Source organism: Labrus mixtus, chromosome 5, assembly GCF_963584025.1.
Source record: "Labrus mixtus chromosome 5, fLabMix1.1, whole genome shotgun sequence".
NCBI classification, from domain to species: Eukaryota; Metazoa; Chordata; class Actinopteri; order Labriformes; family Labridae; genus Labrus; species Labrus mixtus.
In genome coordinates, this window is record NC_083616.1 from 21,542,159 (window position 1) to 21,560,215 (window position 18,057).

Sequence of the window (18,057 nt, forward strand, 5' to 3'; positions counted from 1 at the left end):
GCAGAGGTGTTCCCCATGTTAAACATTTACACAGCCTCCTTGTGTGAGTCCTTCCAAGTCTGCTGCTGTCAACACATTGACTGTAAAACCTATGATTCATACAGCACTTCTCAAACATGCTCTAGGAGTTTTCAAATTAAAGTGTCTAATAACTTGTTGAATAAGGATTCAAATGGTGATGTATTTAGTGTAAACAATTGTCTGAAGCCTTTTCTTGCCTGATTTCTGCAGACTTAATGTTTCTGATAAACAAATCTGTCTGTAGGGGTCAGACCTGAAGGACTTCAGGAAGTCGTTAAGAGTTCTTTTAGAGATAACATCATACCTATAACTCTATCAGTATATTTATCATGAATTATTCACTTAGTTCACCTTTTAGCTTTTCCTGATTGACATGGGCTGATATAGTCCATAAGTCACAAACCAATGAGATGAGTCTCAAACCTCTGTCTGAATCTTAAAGTCCTGTCTCGTGAGAAAGTCTGTTGAAAAAATAATCTGCCCTCGGGGATCAGTGAAGTATCGTATTTTGAGATTTGCCTTCCTCTAAGCTCTCTTTCTCCTTATAAATTTGTGTAAAAAAAGAACTTTCCAACTGTTTCATTTCCAAAATGAAACCGACTTCTTTTTATAGATTTTTCTCTTTTAACACTACGATAACTTATTATCACTTAGGGCACTATCTGCTGATTCACAGAGGTCTTGAGAGTGACCTGGTCAAGTGTGATGTGGTTCAACAAAGGACAAAGGGTAGATGTATGTGACCTGAACTGTTCCAGATGGAGCCGTTGGTTGAGAGGAGAGAGCCATAACTTGCCTCAGGCTATTTAGAAGGGAGCTGCCTGCCCCCACGCGATGAGGAGCCCACAGTCCATTCATGCCGAGAGAATGTGCTTGTCTGGCCTCAAAGCGGTTTACGTTTAATGTTCTAGCTCCCCATTAACAATTGGCTTAACCATAGAAGGAAAAGTGCTGCCATTAACCCGTATGACATGATTTTGAGTATGTGGCGTAGAAGAAAGAAAAAAGGGAGGGAAGGACCCTGATTAAGTCATTTGTGGTGGGGAGGTCTCTCAGGGACCACCAGAGGTTTCAAGGCTGGTGGCCTCAACATCATCATCATCACGGTTGTTGATGTTGTTGTGATGTAAATACGACTTGTGGAACTTTCTAGGGGCATGGGAAGCTGTTTGCTGTTTGTTAGATCACCTAACAACAGCCACACTAAAGAAATCTGTAAAAAGGGCTGCAACTAACACGAGTCATTTTCTTTATTCATTTGTAAATCATTTTTTGTTTCTTTTATATTATGTAAAATGTTTACATAATTGATCAAATATTTGGCCATAAAACTAAAGTAATACTGCAACAAGGTAATATTTTATTTTTATGTAATAAAAAGACTTGGAAGATTGCTTTATCAGCTAAGCAGTTCATGATTTTTCTCAGGTTGGACTTGTTGTACTTCAGGGTATAAGTCAAACTTGAAATAAAAAAAAATGGTGCATTTCCCTTATGGTTCAGGTTGCTTCTTCATTAATTAAAGTCACAGCAGTTTACATGGGCATGCTCGAGCTGCAGGCTCGCTAATTTACATAGAAATGTTCCCTTGAGATCTCTACAAACCTTCATTAATGTGATTACCTCTTGAAACTCGTTGTCTGTGTCTGACATTTGACTGTAGTCAAGTCATTTTCTTCTCCTTTGATTATTTCCTTGAACTTTAACATTTGTGGATTTTTGTTAAATTTAAAAGATTTGGAAGTCACTCACTGATGTTTGTTGATACATACATTCTCATTGTTTTTAATAAAAGACACAAGAAAAGTTGCATGTTCTGTACGGTTTTATCTGTTTACCTATCTGAGCCCCAAAAATTCAGTTTTGTGAACTGCCCCCCCCCCCCCCCCTCCCCTCTCCCCCATAGCAACATCACTGCTGATGTTCTTACTGCATTGCAGTCTTAACATAAATCCTTTCACTGTTTCATTTTTTCCCCACATTTTGTACTGCAGCAAAGCCTTTTGATTGTGTTTGAACTCATTCTCCAGTGCTTGTTACAAAACTTGTGTGTACCTTTGACTGTCACCCAGTGAGCAGCGAGCACAGCAGTGGCAGTCATGCTGAGACTGAAAGAGCAAAGATTAGAAGCGTAATGTAATTTGTCATGCAAACAACATCCACCACCAGGCTGTCAGTGAAAGTGCCTTTCTCAGTTGACAGTGCAGGCTCAATCAAATGGAGTCCAGAAATGTCAAGAAGTGCTGCAGTATCATGCTGTAAAATATTTGATGTCCGAGATGATTCTGCTTATTTGCAGTTATGGATGTGATAGTGTTTAAGATAATCTGCTGATCTGATGCAGTACATTGTATGACTAAGGGAAAGGCAGGAAAACAAAAGCAGGTTTGGCAGAGAAGTCTGCTGCCCTGCTGCGTGAGGATAAGGTGTTAATAGTCCACTCTAACGGTAAAAGCATTGCTCACATCTCACTCTGGACACTGTGGGCTTTTTATAGCCTCTCTGCTGACAGCAGGCCCTTCTGATCAGACTGATTTGATTTCTTTGAAGTGCAGACTGTGATTTCCTACAGTGGCTATCTGAAATGTCCTCAGATTTCCCCGCTGGAGTGCACTGGAGTGTCTCCTGTGTTTCACCCGAGCCTGTGTGGGCATCATCCCGAATGATTCTGTTTTTTTTTTGTTTTTTTTATGCCCATAATTCTTCTGCTTGCATAAGCTCTCCTCCTCTTTCTCCTGGCCCCTCCCCTCCTTTGCTTTAGGGTTTCTGAGGCAGTCACATGGAGGTGTTGTCAGATGCTATCTGCTGTTGAAAAAGAGTAATCATGGTTTATGACACTAATCTGTCTCTGTGTCTCTTTTGTCTTCTTTCTCCTGCAGGTGAAGGATCGTGCAGACCGGCTGTCTCACACTAAACTATGGAATGCTCCCTGCACCCACCATCATTAGTCTCCAATCTTTGGACTGAACTCCAAACGCTTAGTTAGCGGCTGTGCTTCTCCCCTCGAACTCTTTAAAACCAGGGGAAGAAGAAAAGGAGCAGACTTGACAAGTCCTCGCTTTAAACGCACAGAGCACTTCTTTTATTTTTAGATTATTTAAACTAGATTGTTTTTTTTCCCTGCTTGGATTTTTGTCTTGTGAAATCACATCAAGATGGATCTGGAACCGTATCTGTGGATGGTGATTCTTGGCTTCGTCATTGCCTTCATTCTGGCCTTCTCAGTGGGAGCCAACGATGTGGCCAACTCTTTTGGCACAGCAGTGGGGTCCGGAGTGGTCACGCTGAAGCAGGCCTGCATCCTGGCATCCATCTTTGAGACACTGGGCTCCATGCTGCTCGGGGCCAAAGTGGGAGAGACCATTCGAAAGGGCATCATAGATGTCAGCCTGTACAACGAAACGGTGCCTGTCCTCATGGCGGGAGAGGTCAGCGCCATGGTCGGTAAGTTGGACAGAAATTGAACATTAAGAGGATGTCCCTAGGGACTCCAAGCAATTGCCGCTGTAATTTTTTTTTCCAAAATGTTGCAACATTAGTTTGTTTAACCAAAATCATCTGAAATGTAAATAAACAATAGTTCTATTGATGAATATTAAGACTACATGAAACAAATAGTGTAACAAATCTCCGGGGGGATTTCTCCTAGCATCTTCTTTTCTCTTAACAACAGTACAACAATCCAAAAATGATCAGTGGAAGAAAGAATCAAATCATCATATTTGAGAACCAGTATTGCTTGAATAAAGTCCAAAATAGATGCCACTTAGTTTTCTGTGTCAGCAAATGAATAATCAACTAATGTGTTTTATTTTAAAGCTTTATTTCTGAGCCTTTTATGCCTTTATTTTAGAGACAGGACAGTAGATAGAGTCAGGAATCAGAGAGAGGTGAATGACATGCAGGAAAGGAGCCCCAGGTCAGATTCAAACCCGGGTCATCTGATTTGAGGTCTGCAGTCTCCATACATGGGGCACACGCACTAATGGCAAAGCTACTGGCGCCCCATAATCAACTGATAATGTTAGCCCAACAACATCTAATTCTCTGTGGAGTTTAATGTATTTCAGATATTATTGATGTTCACATTGAAAAGTCAAACAAACATGTGTCTTCATGAACATGATGCCCCCTGTAAACACCTCCTGCACAACTTTGTTTAATACAATATTTTTCAGGGCAGGAAAAATGAATCATTTCAGACTACTTAATAAAATATAACATTAACATATTTGCCTGCTGGAGAGCTCCAGCTGTGTACTGAATGTAGATGTAGACCTTATGAAAAACTCTGCAATGCCGCATATAGAGTTCATGATGCAGCAATCTTCCTGTATTAGATAGATAGATAGATAGATAGATACTTTATTGATCCCGAGGGAAATTCAAAGCATCCAGTAGCAGATTACAAAGACGTACATGACATGAAACATTTGTTACAAATTCAGCCCCAAAACTGACGCCCCCCCCCTCCCCATACATATATATTAACCTGAAAAAAGATTTGAAGAATACCCCTAGATGAATCAAACTTAAACTGTGCAATTAAAAATAGACTAGAAATGTACATAACCCATGCAGGGATAAAAAAAAAATGTGTAATTTAAAGCAAGAACCTATAAACAGGTGAGGAAACAATCTGTAATTAGACCTGAATATAAAAAAATAAAAATAAAAAAGTGTTGACCTTCTGAAGTTGTATTCCAAACCTTACAGGAAGGAGAAGAGGCATTGCTTATCTTTACTGCATGTTTGGAGTGTGATGTTTTTTCCTAAAGTTTTTGGCTCCTGCTAGGTATATATGTTTATAGGTACTATATAACACAACCCACGCAGTGCTGTTTTGTGCTTTGTACAGGTCATACTTTCATTTGAACAACATCTCTTTATCTTTAACTCATTTTCCCTCATTGGAATTTTGAGAGATTTTTTGTTTTGCTTATGACTTTGCAGCATTGTGCAAAATCTTGCTGAGTTGCTTCCCTAAGTAAGCCTGTCCTCACATTAAAGCCATTTTACATTGAAGCACAGGTGTGAATGTTTGAGTATCAACAGTAGCTTTACACATCAACATCATATTACCTCAGTAAATAAATGGCCAAGAACAGAAAACAATGGGGCTCTTGTTGAGACAATTCCTTTTTTTATCACAAACCGATTGCCAGGAAGCAGTGATAAATAAGGCGGTATTATGAACCGGGGAATTCCTGTGTGGCTTAAAAATCAGGTGTGGCTGACCAGTTTTCTTTATCTCAAATAGGAAACAGCTTTCACTAGCGTATTGTTTATAGAGGAGGACTTTATGAATTTGAAAGATAAAAGAAGGAAATACTGTTATTTTGTCTGTTTCACTGGAGTTCTCTGAAACGGCACAAAAGCACAGTGTGTCCTCGTCAGTGTGAGGGGAAATCTGGGCTTTGAGAAAAGTTACCTGAAAATTAGACACTTGAGGTGTCATGATACCCAACATATTTTCACTTATTCTTATGTTCCTTTCTGCATAAAGGACAGATTATTTTTTGCAGGAAGCTTTCCCTTTGTCAAAGATCCACAATCCAATATGTTAACATTACTGCGATATCAGATACTTTCGTTAGGTAGTTACTGTATGCCTTTGCTGTTATTAAAAAAAACACAAACTTATATCAGTTATTTTTTACATTTCTTACAGGATTCAGACCCTCACATAACATTTCCCACGCTGTCACATTCCAGTTTGATATTCTTAATCTGAAGTAAATGACAAAATGCATTATCTTACAACATAAGCAAAAAGAAGCTGCATTTGTGTTTTTTATCGTTGCAGGGATGCAACGATTTTTTGATGGGAAATTGTGGCTAAATAAATAATCATCTGAAATCTTTGTGTGCGTTTTGATCACAGGATCAGCAGTCTGGCAGCTAATCGCCTCCTTCCTCAAACTGCCGGTCTCCGGGACTCACTGCATTGTTGGCGCCACCATCGGCTTCTCCATGGTGGCCATCGGCACGAAGGGCGTCCAGTGGATGCAGCTTGTCAAGATTGGTAAAAGCCTATGGCTGAATGAGCCCTGTGTCTCTGTCTTTATAGTATTTACATATTAAAACCTGCATACATACATGGTAAACACATTACTACTCGCACATAAGTACTGCAGAACTTAAGAATCCTCACAGGGGAGTTTAACCCAGAATGCTTTTCAGTAACTTTGTTGTCAGCAAGTACGACTCCCTCGCCCATTGTACGTAGAGAGTAATGTGCTTCAGAAGAGGCAGAATGAACAGATCTCTCCAGCGTTAGGAGTCTCAATAGAGCTGCAGACTATGCAGTCAGTAAAATAAACTCATACTATATTTCAGCTTGAATAGCATTTATTAACCCCTACTTAATTGAAAGCTTTTTGTTGAAATGTAGAAAATAACTACCGGTAAGTGAGGTAAATAAGGAACAGAAGATATAAATGGGTGATTTTCTTTTTAAAGCAAGTGTACACATTTCTTTCTGATTACATTTTCTCCTTCTTTAGTGGCATCGTGGTTCATCTCCCCCTTGCTCTCTGGAATTATGTCTGGACTCCTTTTCATGCTCATCAGACACTTCATCCTCAAGAAGGTGGGCTCACAATAACTCTTCCTCTGAAACACACAAACATGAATAAGCACAATCCCTCATTTGCATAATTAACCCTGTGATCAGGGTGCTGGAAAACATTTAATGAGAAATTATGTTTTATGGCTTCCGATGTGAGGACTGTTGTCAGTTTATAATTTTATGATGTCATGCAGTTAGAGTTTTTTTTGTCACATTGATACTGTCACCATGCAGAGGGACATGTTGTTCCACATGTTTAAATACTAAAATTTGTACACAGAGGCACACGCATGCACACAAAACTTGTCCAAAGGACTGCAGCACAGATAAAAATCCATTTGATTTGGCAACATTCACAGATCTGATGTTACGTAAGAGGCAATCTCTGGCAGACCAGGAGAAGAAAAAGTGTTGTAGATCATCGTAAGGTCACGACTGCAGGATTATGTCTGAATGAGTCATAGGACGATTTGTCATTTGGACTGGAGTTACTGTGTAGCTCGGTTGAAAAGGGGATGAGTTTATCTCTGTCTCCACATGTATTTTCATCACATTAGTCTGAATATTTAATTTTAATCTATGCTTTGCAGAAAAGTGCTATTTAACATCAAGAGTCAAGAGGGAGGATTAGTTTGAAGATGTGAAAGTTTAACTTCTGTACATCATCAGTCTCCCACACACATTGTGCAACAGTGAATTGTTTGATATCTAGTTTTACCTCATCATTTGTTTTTATTATTTCCAAACCTTTGAGTTGAGCAGAGCTGAACTTCTGACCTCAGCAGGAATTAAAATTTTACAAGATTGATCAAAAAGTACGGCGCGTGTTTAAGCTGTGATCACGAGAGCAAACTTTTTCTACAGTGATCACGTTTTCTTTTGATACTTGCACATTCATTTGACCATTTGTTCTGATACAACCACTCAGTTTTTCTGCAAAAAAACTGCAGTTCCTCGTATGTCCACATGAGGCTGTCCCATGCACAGCCAATATTAAAATGTCTGTTTTGACTGCAGAAATGAACATATTAACATCCTGGTACAAAGAAACCTTTTGGTCTGAACCAGTGTTTATCAGCACGCACTGTACGGAGTCCACTTGTTTTATAACTCACCTGTTTAAATTGTATGAAGGATACGAGCTGTGCATATTTAGGGGCAGACAAAAGAGAAAGTTAAATCTGTCTTTGCTCATTTTCAGCAGCTCAGTGAGAAATTTGAGTATTCCTTGTTTTAGTTGTGAGCTTACACACTTTTATGTTTATTTACAAATTCACTGAAACTGTTCAAAGTTATTTAAAAACTACAAGAATTAAGTATCTAACTATAACGAATCATATCAAAGGTTCATCCATATTTTATTCATCACATTATAAATCCTGACAAATACTAATACATTCAACTTTACACCAATAATTACATTTTTTTTTGGGGGGGGGGTTGAAAAATTCATTCAAAGCAATCTGTTAAGCTGTAACACTACAAATTCACATCATATAATACCATAAGAAACTGACATAGTCTGTATGTGTGTTGTCGCTACTCAGGACGACTCTGTCCCCAACGGCCTGCGAGCGCTGCCCGTCTTCTACGCCTCCACCATTGGGATCAACACTTTCTCCATCTTGTACACTGGAGCCCCATGTGAGTGCTGCGTGACAGTTGTGCTTCATGTTCTAATGAAGGTTCTGTCTTTGTTTATTTAGTCTGACACCGACGTACTATCAAATTATCATTTGACTCCTAACTGATGCAGCCTGTGTAGTTGCCTTGCTCAAAATTCCTTTTGGAGGTGACGGGAGTATAAGTAGAAATTACTACTTTGAAACTAGCTGCAAGATGTTATTTTCTTATCACTGTGTGTGTGTGTGTGTGTGTGTGTGTGTGTGTGTGTGTGTGTGTGTGTGTGTGCGTTAATTGCAGTGCTCGGGTTAGAGATGCTGCCGGTGTGGGCCATCTTTCTCATCACTTTAGCGGAGTCGCTGGTGTGTGCTGCTCTGGTTTGGATGCTCGTCTGTCCCTGGATGAGGAGGAAAATAGCAAGTAGGTATCCGTCTATGTGTGTGTTCCTACTTCTGTGTGTGTGTGTCCAGTCTTTCTCACGCCATCTGAAACCAAAGCACTCTGACCCAGGCCTTCCAACAGAGCCTAAGCTTCTGCATGCTCAGTCTGTGCCCTGACACCAAACAAGGGATGCCAGGGGATGTGTTGGCCTCTGCCAGAGCCAATGAGGCCACCCAAACAACTCTGTGAACTCTGTGTAGTACTGCGTGGCCTGCAGTCTAGAAAGCTTTCAGATCAACATTAGGAATAGTTTCCCTAATGGGAAAATCCGCCTGCAGCAAAGCATAAAACGTTATAAACACACGAGACATACCACTGTATATAACAATGTAGAGATCAGTTGATGGACTATTCGAGAGAGTGCTGGATGGGAAGGAAGTCATTATCAAATTGATCTTGATGTCAGTACGAACTTAGACTAAGCTCCAAACCTTCTTGTTGAAGTTCCAGACCTGATGAATAATTGAAACATAAAAAGAAAGGCTCATAAGAAACATGATTGAAGTGTTAGTGCCCACGCTGAAGCTCCAAATACATCATTTCCTCAAATGTTTCTTTAGCCTGACACACTGGTGAGGCTGATTTAACCTGTTGCTTAACATGTCACAACCTCTGAATGCCGCTGAGGATTGGAGGTGATGTTATCGGCCCTAATCTGGATATGACCGCATCCGTCAAAATGAAACGGGCCATGGCTGAGGTTATGTGTTTGTAGTCAGGGTTGTTTTGAGGAGTAGCAGGGCATCAGGGCTAGCAGCACCAGGATTAGTTTGGATCAGCTGATGGCTGAACTTGTGTTTGTGGAATGTTGCTGCATAGTTTCAATATTTCTGACGGGAAACAGGCTTTTTTTTTCTTATTTATTTGTATTGATATGAGTGCACATTCAGAGTACGTTCAACTTAATTCTAAATATTCTAAATATTTTAAAATCTGATCTATGTTCCAAATAAGTTAATTAACTTGTGTAACTCTTGATTTTATCGGCTTGCTCTTGTTTGAAATCATCAAAAGTTTTTCTGTGAAACCTCTTTTTCTTTTTACCTGCATTATACTTATGTGTCTCTTTATAAACCTGCAAATACCCCTCAGACAAACCTAAGCCTAAAATGTACAGAAATCTGCACGGTATCTGTTTATAGTTTCAAAAGGCTTGTACACTTTCTCAACTAAACCTTCCATCCCTCCAGGTCGTCTAAAGAAGGAGCAGGCTCTGTCTAGGATCTCTGATGAGAGCCTCGATAAGATACCTGAAGAGGAGGAGGAGAGCCCCGTCTTCAAGGAGCTACCAGGGGCCAAGGGCACAGATGAGGCTGTGTTACCGCTCACCGGGAGCAGTGAACGCAGCACCCGAGAGTCAAGTGGAGAACTCGCCAACCTAGCTAATGGAGGCAGCGTCCTTCCAAACGGCAGGGCTTATGGTAAAACGGGAATATTTTTTATTAAGAATATAACATTGATATGAGATGTGGCGGTCAATGACTGAAAAATATAGAAATTCATGTTCTTTTTCTTCCAACATTAATACTTCAACACTTTTTTGAGAGTTCAGGAGTCTCTAAACAGGATACTTTTTCAGCCACATTAAAAAAAAGTATATTATTTTGTGTTTTTGATGAAAAATGACTGGTAAGCAAGTCATTTTTCATCAAAAACACCAAATAATATACTTTTTTTTGCTTACCAGTAATGGCTGCTTGCTCATCTTATATTTCTCAATTTAGAAATCAATCGTCATTAAAGGCTACTTCTATGTTGAAAAGCTCTAGTAAAGTTTCATGGTGGAGACAATCTATCTGGCTATTGGATACTATTACCGCTTTGGTTGTCATAAAACTCATTAAACTCCTGATATGACATTCACACCTGCTTCTTAATTTTCCCGTGTTCAGGCCGGACACACTCGATGACAAATGGCTGCCTCAAGTCCCCGGTCTCCAATGGCAGCTTCAGCTTTGATGGCCACATGCGCAGCGATGGCCAAGTGTACCACACAGTGCACAAGGACTCTGGTCTTTACAAAGACCTACTGCACAAGATCCACCTGGGACGCATGGATGACAACGATCGTTCAGGGGCCGGCCAGGCAGACAACAATTACCGCCTGCTTCGCCGCAACAACAGCTACACCTGCTACACGGCAGCTATTTGCGGCATGCCCGTCCAGCCGCTCATCCGCACAGAGTCACGCGACGACAGTGAAAAGCTGGTAGGAGAGGGAGGCGGCAGGAGCAACAGCGTGTCCTACACCAAGAAGAGGATACGCTACGATAGCTACTCGTCGTACTGTAACGCCGTGGCAGAGGCAGAGATCGAGGCAGAGGAGGGTGGGGTGGAGATGAAGCTGGCCACAGAGCTGGAGGGAGTGGAGGAAGAAGGAGCTCCAGCCCCGGGGCCTCTGGACGAACTGGTCGAGGAGGATAGTGAGGATAAGGATAAGTCTGAGGTGTTCCTGCTTTTCCACTTCCTGCAGATCCTCACCGCATGCTTTGGCTCCTTCGCCCATGGAGGAAACGATGTCAGGTGCTGCCTCCTGCTGCTCATATGATATACAACAATCTACATAGTTGACAAATAACACCATAGGATCTCATCATGTATTGTTATTCCTGATTCCTTTTTGCCTCATGAAATAACATAAAAGATGTGTTTTTGTAACCTCAAAAAAAGGATCAGTTTTGTTCTGCTGCTTTGATACGATTTTGTCCTCTATGTTCAGTCAAGTATGAATACTCTTATCTGTTTTCTAACATTTGCAGTAATGCCATCGGGCCCCTGGTGGCGCTGTGGATGATCTACGATCAGGGCGGAGTGATGCAGGATGCTGCCACTCCTGTCTGGCTGCTGTTCTACGGTGGTATAGGCATCTGTGCCGGTCTGTGGGTATGGGGCCGTCGTGTCATTCAGACCATGGGGAAAGACCTAACTCCTATCACCCCTTCAAGGTGAGAGAGCCAGAGCGTGGGAGAGTGTGGGTGTGAGTGTTTGTGTGTACAAGAGATGAAAATGTATGTGAGAGAGAAGAACTCTCCAGCACGCTTGTTTCACTTGCTCTAAAAAGCCTCACCATGCTGACATACAGGTCCGTCCAGTAACAGCTCCTTTGGTAAGTGTTTATGTGCATGCAGCTGTAAAAAAAAATGCGCGCACACACACACACACACACACATACACACATACACATGCACACACACATTTCTTTAATAGAGTTGCTAAATGCTATTGAACCAGTAATTTTAAATCCGCTGCCAGTAAAATCCATAAACCTAAAGCCGCACAGTCACAGCTGGAGTGGCTCCTCTGTTGCTTCAAGAGCTCTCTGTCTACAGGTACAGTAAACTGGCTAATCAAGTGTCTGTCTCAAACATACACTTTTTTTTTAACAGAGCTGCTGCTGAAGGCAGTTTTACATAATGCAACCTGCAAGTACTTTGCAGTATTTTTCTTTCTTTGTTTGTTGCATTTGTGTTTCTATTTCTCATGAAGAGGGCGGAATGGTTATGATCAAGTTGAATATAAAACCAAAAATATTCTCAGTATTTAAAAACTATGTTTGAAAAATTCTACCCACATATTCATAAACTATTTAGTGGTTAATAGAATAAACTCCTGGTAGTACAATAACAAAATGCACATTAAGGAGTAATCTCACAGGGAGCTAATCGGTCCTGCTTTAGAACATGTTCTACAGGAATAAAGAAGGAAAGATACAATCTCCGTTTTCCTCTGCCCTTTGTCTTGTTACATAATGATTATGAATAAATAAACAGTCCACAACACATAAAGCCCTCGGGCTCACTTTGTCCTACAACCTCAGCAGCAGACATCACGCAGCCTCCTCTGTCCTTGAGACTGATCTTTCTTCCTCCCTCTCTTTCTCTGGCTGTCCTCTCGTCTTCCCACGCGCTAGCTCGAGACCAAATGTGTGCATGTGTATGTGCGTGATTGTGCATACCTCAAGGTTGTTTATGTGTATCCTGTCGGCTTAAAGAAGCTCGGCTCTGTGCCTGTAGGTTGTCCTGCAGCAAACGCACTGTATGTGTGCGTGCACGCGTGCAAGTTGCGGTCTAATTGTTCCAGTTATTTATTTGACTGTGTGTGTGTGCGCGTGTGTGTGTGTACTCTGTTGCCTGGCAGGAACATCACACAGGGTTTCAGGAAGTTGTTTGGCATTTTGGATGGAGAGAAGTAGAGCAAGGCAGGGTGAGGGAGGGGCAAAGCCACAGTGGGAACCCTGGCCTCTCCAATGCAACCGCAGGAAGGGACGCCAGCCTGACTCCTTCTCTTTGCACTCCTCTTTTTCCCGTCTGGCCTCGTCTTTTTTTTTTTTTTTTCAGATTCCTTTCTACCCACTCCTTTAAATCTCCATCCATGAGGTTAACTGCCTCCTCCTTGCCCTGACTTCTTCCACGTCTTAATTTCTTCCTTCTTTCCTTTCCTCACCACATCTTTTGTTTTGTTTATCATCTTTTCACCTCCCAACTTTTCTGCTCTTGCTTTATTGTATCGCAGTGTCTCTCACGCTCACGCTCACTTCCATTACATTATTTGCCCCTCTTTTTTATTTGTCCTCTTTCCTGGCCTCTCTTTTTCTCTATGCCTTCATTCTTTCTCACTTAATCTCCGTCTTCCATCACCAACTCCGTCTTTTGCCAGGACTCAAAGACAGATTCGCTCTGGTTTGCTGTTCTAAAGGCTCTCTGTCCTACAGTGTCTCTTTCCAAGCATCAATCTTACAAAGAAGCTCGGGAACAGGAGAATGTGTGTTGTGTGTGTGTGTGTAGGTGCAGTTGAGTGTCTAGAGTCTGAGGCTGAACATATATTTTAGCAGGCATGGTGACACTTGAACAGGGCCGTTTATCACAGCAGTAAAAACTGTTTCCTAAATTGAAATATGGATTTTCATCAGTGTGAACACCTCGGCTGTTGAATCACCACCGGGACAGCCAGCTGCAAATCTTATTGGCCGATTAAAACTTTGCCAATGTGACACTAAGCAGCGAACTTTACTGATGCTTAACGATGAGCTGATCCTGTGTGGTGTGGCCACAGATATCATATTTCCTGTTCTAGGCAAAGTGAATGGTGTTGATATCTGCAGAACTCGACTTCAGAACGACTTTCTGACATTCCTGGTATAGTTGAAAATATTTGACACATGACAGTAGGAGAAAAAAATGTGTAAAATAGAAGGTAAGGATGAATGATGATTCAAGCTGTGACACCTGAATAGAAGTGTGCTTTTCTTCTTTTGGAGTCAAAATGTCTGCTGTGAAGAATGAAATTCAAGAGCTGTGCTATAATCACAGTTCCTGATCGTACCCTCACAGCTTAGCAGAGAGCAGGTATCACAGCTCTATAGAAAGAAAGAGATCACAATGATAGATTACTTCCTTTGTGACACCGATGGATGTCCCACGCAGTCGTTTGGTCATTACTTTTGTGCTTTCTAGATTGCATTCAACAAAGATCTCACAGCAAACGAGTCACAAGGGAGATTGGTGAGGACGTTCACCAAAGATTCTCTGACTGAACCTGAACATGGTACACTTAGATCTCCTTGTCAGAATCCTCCACAGCCCGCGTCTGAGTTCTGTCCCTTCTGTGCTGATCATGGGCACGCTGTTAACGCTTGTGTCGCTTCCAGATGAATCTATCTACTCTGCTCCACTAAAAATACATCCCTTGTCTATTTTTCATGGGGCTACTGTCTATGCCGCCTCGAGCTGCCCAGACGAGCCGAGCAGGAACTCTGGCACAGGAACTGCACACTTATTTAGGTTGATTTTCAAAATAAAACACCCCCTGTGATCATCTCATCATCGACAATTAAGTGTTAACTATTATTACAGACAGGAAAGTTTAACTTTTTCCTTAAGTATCTGACCGTTGTGTTAAAAGCCGACCTAAACTGCATCAAGGAAAGCAACACAGTCACAGGGCAAAGGGCTGCTTTAAAAAAGGACAAACAGTAGCTACATGAATACACCTAGAACAAACCTTAAAGGTGGGCAGAAAATTGAAGAGAGATCAGACGAGAGTTTTGCTGAAACCAATAAATTTGTAGAAAAATCCTTAAATAAGGATTACTTCATAATGATTAGATCAGTCAGGCAAGATGCTCAGATTCTCACAATCGAAACACATTCTTGAAGCCATGTGGAGGACAGCCACTGTTAAACCTCTTCAGCCTGTGGTCATCTGTCTGTGCCGTCTTCATTATTTATTATTTATTTCCTCAAACACAGAGAGAGCACACTCGTTCAAGATCCACTCAAGTCAAATGATAAAAACACTGCTGTGAAATGGATTGGCCACAACAGCCACTTAAGGGAAATGGTTTTTTTTTTTTGTTCATGTTCGTGAATAAGCTGTAAACATTATCTGTCCTTTAGAGTCTTACCTCTGTGTTGCTGAAAGTTTTAACAGCTCTTGTTTTTATGAAGTAGGAAGCTGCAGAACTACCAGCTAATGATCCACTTACAAGTCATTTTCTCACTCTTTCTTTTTCTATGAACTCTATGAATTACCTGCCAATATGATGGAGATATTGTGTACTGGTTTGTGTGTGTGTGTGTGTGTGTGAGAGACAGTGTGTGATTTCCATATATTTTCCCTGTTGTGTGTATTTCAAAGAGCTGTTCACTGTTCTGCTGTAGTGGATGTGTCAAGAGTGTGCCGTCAGCAGCTCGTCCCAGACATTAGAATTTAAGATGTCTCTTTGCTTCCCCCCCTCCTCTCCCCTTCCTCCTCCACAGTGGATTCACTATTGAACTGGCTTCTGCACTCACTGTCGTGTTGGCTTCCAATATCGGAATCCCTGTCAGTACTACACACTGCAAGGTATGACCGAGCGGCCCCCCTCATCTGGCCTCTCAACTCCCCCCTACAGGTGTTTCCGGGGGAGAGGGGAGCTCACACTGCCTCCTAGGGCTTCAGGCTGGTAGTTGGTGAGATCTGAAAACACAACCAGACAAAAAGCAGTGACGAAGAAGGTTGTTTAACAAGCAAAGTGCATCATTTTAAAACTGGGAGTGGGAGCATCCACAATACTTAGCATAAGGTCCTTGTTAAAAGTTGATCCAGTCTCTTAAAAAACTTGATGATTTCATTTTTTATATGAGCAAATAACTTGGTGAGTACGGTAACAACTGAACAATGAAGACCAGAACCAAGTGATTATAAACAGGAACTGTCCTTTAGTTCTCCACATCTGACAATCCTTACCTTTTTTATTTAAGTTTGTTCAAAGACAATCAAACTATAAGCCATATCCAGCCTGCATGAGACGGCCCCGGGCAGCAGTGTGCAGCCCCTCTCCCCTGTTTTTTTTTTTGCAGGAACATCGGATCAAGGCTGAAAGAAACGCAGATCCCTCCTGGCCCTACCCCTCTCTCGCCCCCCCTTCCCCCTCCCCATCGACATGGTGTCTCATCCTCTGTTTCATTTCCAACAACTGTTCTCCATTTTTTTTGTCCTCTCAGCACTGGCATGGTTTGCTGTGTGGGTCATCCACCCTCCTGTGCTTGCCTGCAAGCAGACTCCCTCTCCCGCCCCCACCAGCCCGCCAACACCCCACCTGTCCGACTTGTTTACAGCACTCTTACCTCTCCCTCTCCATCTTTCTCTCTGTGTCTCCACTCATCTGTCTTTACAGCGGATTTTGCATTGAAGTAATGAGTGCCCTAACAGTGCTTGTTGCATCAAATGTGGGCATCCCAATAAGCTCCACCCACTGCAAGGTATTGGAGTCATTGGTAGTGAAGCCGTGTAGAGCCCTCCCAGAGCTCCACTTCACTGCTTCACCTGTAGCCTTCAATCACCAGAGCCAATCACAACTCCTGGAGTTTCTGTTTTGACCTCTCGTGCAGTTTTCCTCTGACAGCAAGATTTTGGTTACTTTGTTTTATTTAATCAAGAATATTTGATGAATTATATGTAAGGTTATTAGATACTAAACCATAGTCTTGTGGCTGGTGTTGAATATGAAGCTACAACCAGAAGCATGTAAGTGGCTAAATAAAAAGACTAAAAACAGGGAAAGTCATCCTTCTTCACCACCTACATCTTCTGTGTTGTATCCACTCTTACACAGATTTCTAGAATAACCTCTTACAGGTGATATTTAATTTCCAGAAAAGCAGTAAATTGGCTTTTTCACACTCTGTTCTTTTTAAGGATTAAACACAAGAAATCTTACAAATTAATTAGTTGGCTTCAAAGGTCCTTTTGGACAGAGCAAGGCTACCTGTGTTTTTCTGCTATCTTAAGGCAGCTGTAGCCTTGTACGGTATTGATGTTCTCTTAAGTCTGAAAGTCAGAAAGCAAAAAGTGTATTTCTCAAAATGTAGATCATTTTTGAACAGTGCACACTTCACTTTTAAATGTGGTATTGTTTTATATGGAGAAGGTTTAGTAATGAGTTTATCAGATGCATTGTCATGAATGTTTCGTATATCATGATAGTGATGCGAGTCAAAACAATATCTTGATGCAACTGTGAAAACATTAAAAGACACAAGTTACTGAAAATGTTTTTTTTTTTAGATTTTAGATTCAAACTTGTAAATCTGCTGTAGAGAAAACTGCACAAGACTCAAAACTGGTGTTAAATTGTTGGTGATCAATCTGTCTAAACATCAACATGGCTATTAATATCTACTTTCATTTCTCATCTCCACATACCCCTGTCTCTTCCCTTAAACCTCACATAATCAGCTGCTTTGTCAAAATGCTTAATCTACTGATGGGTAGAGGTTTCTGACTGTGCTGGTGATATTGGTTGATTTGGTGTCTTTGTCTGGTGGGTCCACAGATGTTGCTGGATGAAGTCTTGATTTTTTTATTTTTACAGATAAAAATCCACTTTTTCCATTTGAAGGCTTTCACCTCAAATTACTGATCATAAAAGCAACATTCACATTTTAAGAGAGTAGCCAACAACATCTGTGAACATCGTCCAGAAGTCTGTGAGAGAGAAAGTGTGTGTTGAGTGATGGGCATCCATTTGGTTCCAGCACAGAGTGACCATTTGCTTTAGGGATTTTATTTTTTCATGTTCAGATAAAACTAAATGGATGCCCAGCTCGACTGTTTGGGCCGCCTGAAGTTTTAGGTTTATGTGCAATGACTGGTTGTTTCAAAAGCTCTTCAGGCAGTTAGCAACACAAACACAGAGGTCACACAGAGTTCAGGCTTTTCTGCTGCATGCCTGGAATACTACTACTGGCTCTAAACAGACATCCTGACCACTGTGTTCAGATTTATTTCCACAGAGGCTTTCGATAGACTTCTTTCACAACAATGTCATTATCAAGCCAATACTCTGAGGTACTTTCTGATAAGTATGACAGTGGCCAACTTAACATCTTCTTCCAGGAAGATATTTGTATGTAACTTTG

At 41.3% G+C, this 18,057-nt stretch overlaps 1 protein-coding gene across 3 annotated transcripts in view; it reads left to right on the forward strand.

Annotated features, from left to right (window-relative positions):
* Window positions 1-18,057, forward strand: part of slc20a2 (solute carrier family 20 member 2) — a 48,791-nt gene that overhangs the window by 23,869 nt on the left and 6,865 nt on the right. The window contains exons 2-11 of one of the 3 annotated variants that reach the window (XR_009673121.1): window positions 2,901-3,465; window positions 5,906-6,046; window positions 6,528-6,613; window positions 8,140-8,236; window positions 8,516-8,635; window positions 9,847-10,077; window positions 10,549-11,179; window positions 11,416-11,601; window positions 15,415-15,499; window positions 16,314-16,398. Coding sequence is in view for 2 of the 3 variants with exons in the window: in XM_061038526.1 (XP_060894509.1) it covers window positions 3,177-3,465; window positions 5,906-6,046; window positions 6,528-6,613; window positions 8,140-8,236; window positions 8,516-8,635; window positions 9,847-10,077; window positions 10,549-11,179; window positions 11,416-11,601; window positions 15,415-15,499 (1,866 nt within the window). In the remaining variant the exon portion in view is untranslated. The remainder of the gene's footprint in view (window positions 1-2,900; window positions 3,466-5,905; window positions 6,047-6,527; window positions 6,614-8,139; window positions 8,237-8,515; window positions 8,636-9,846; window positions 10,078-10,548; window positions 11,180-11,415; window positions 11,602-15,414; window positions 15,500-16,313; window positions 16,399-18,057) is intronic. The other 2 variants (XM_061038526.1, XM_061038525.1) reach the window with 2 other exon arrangements.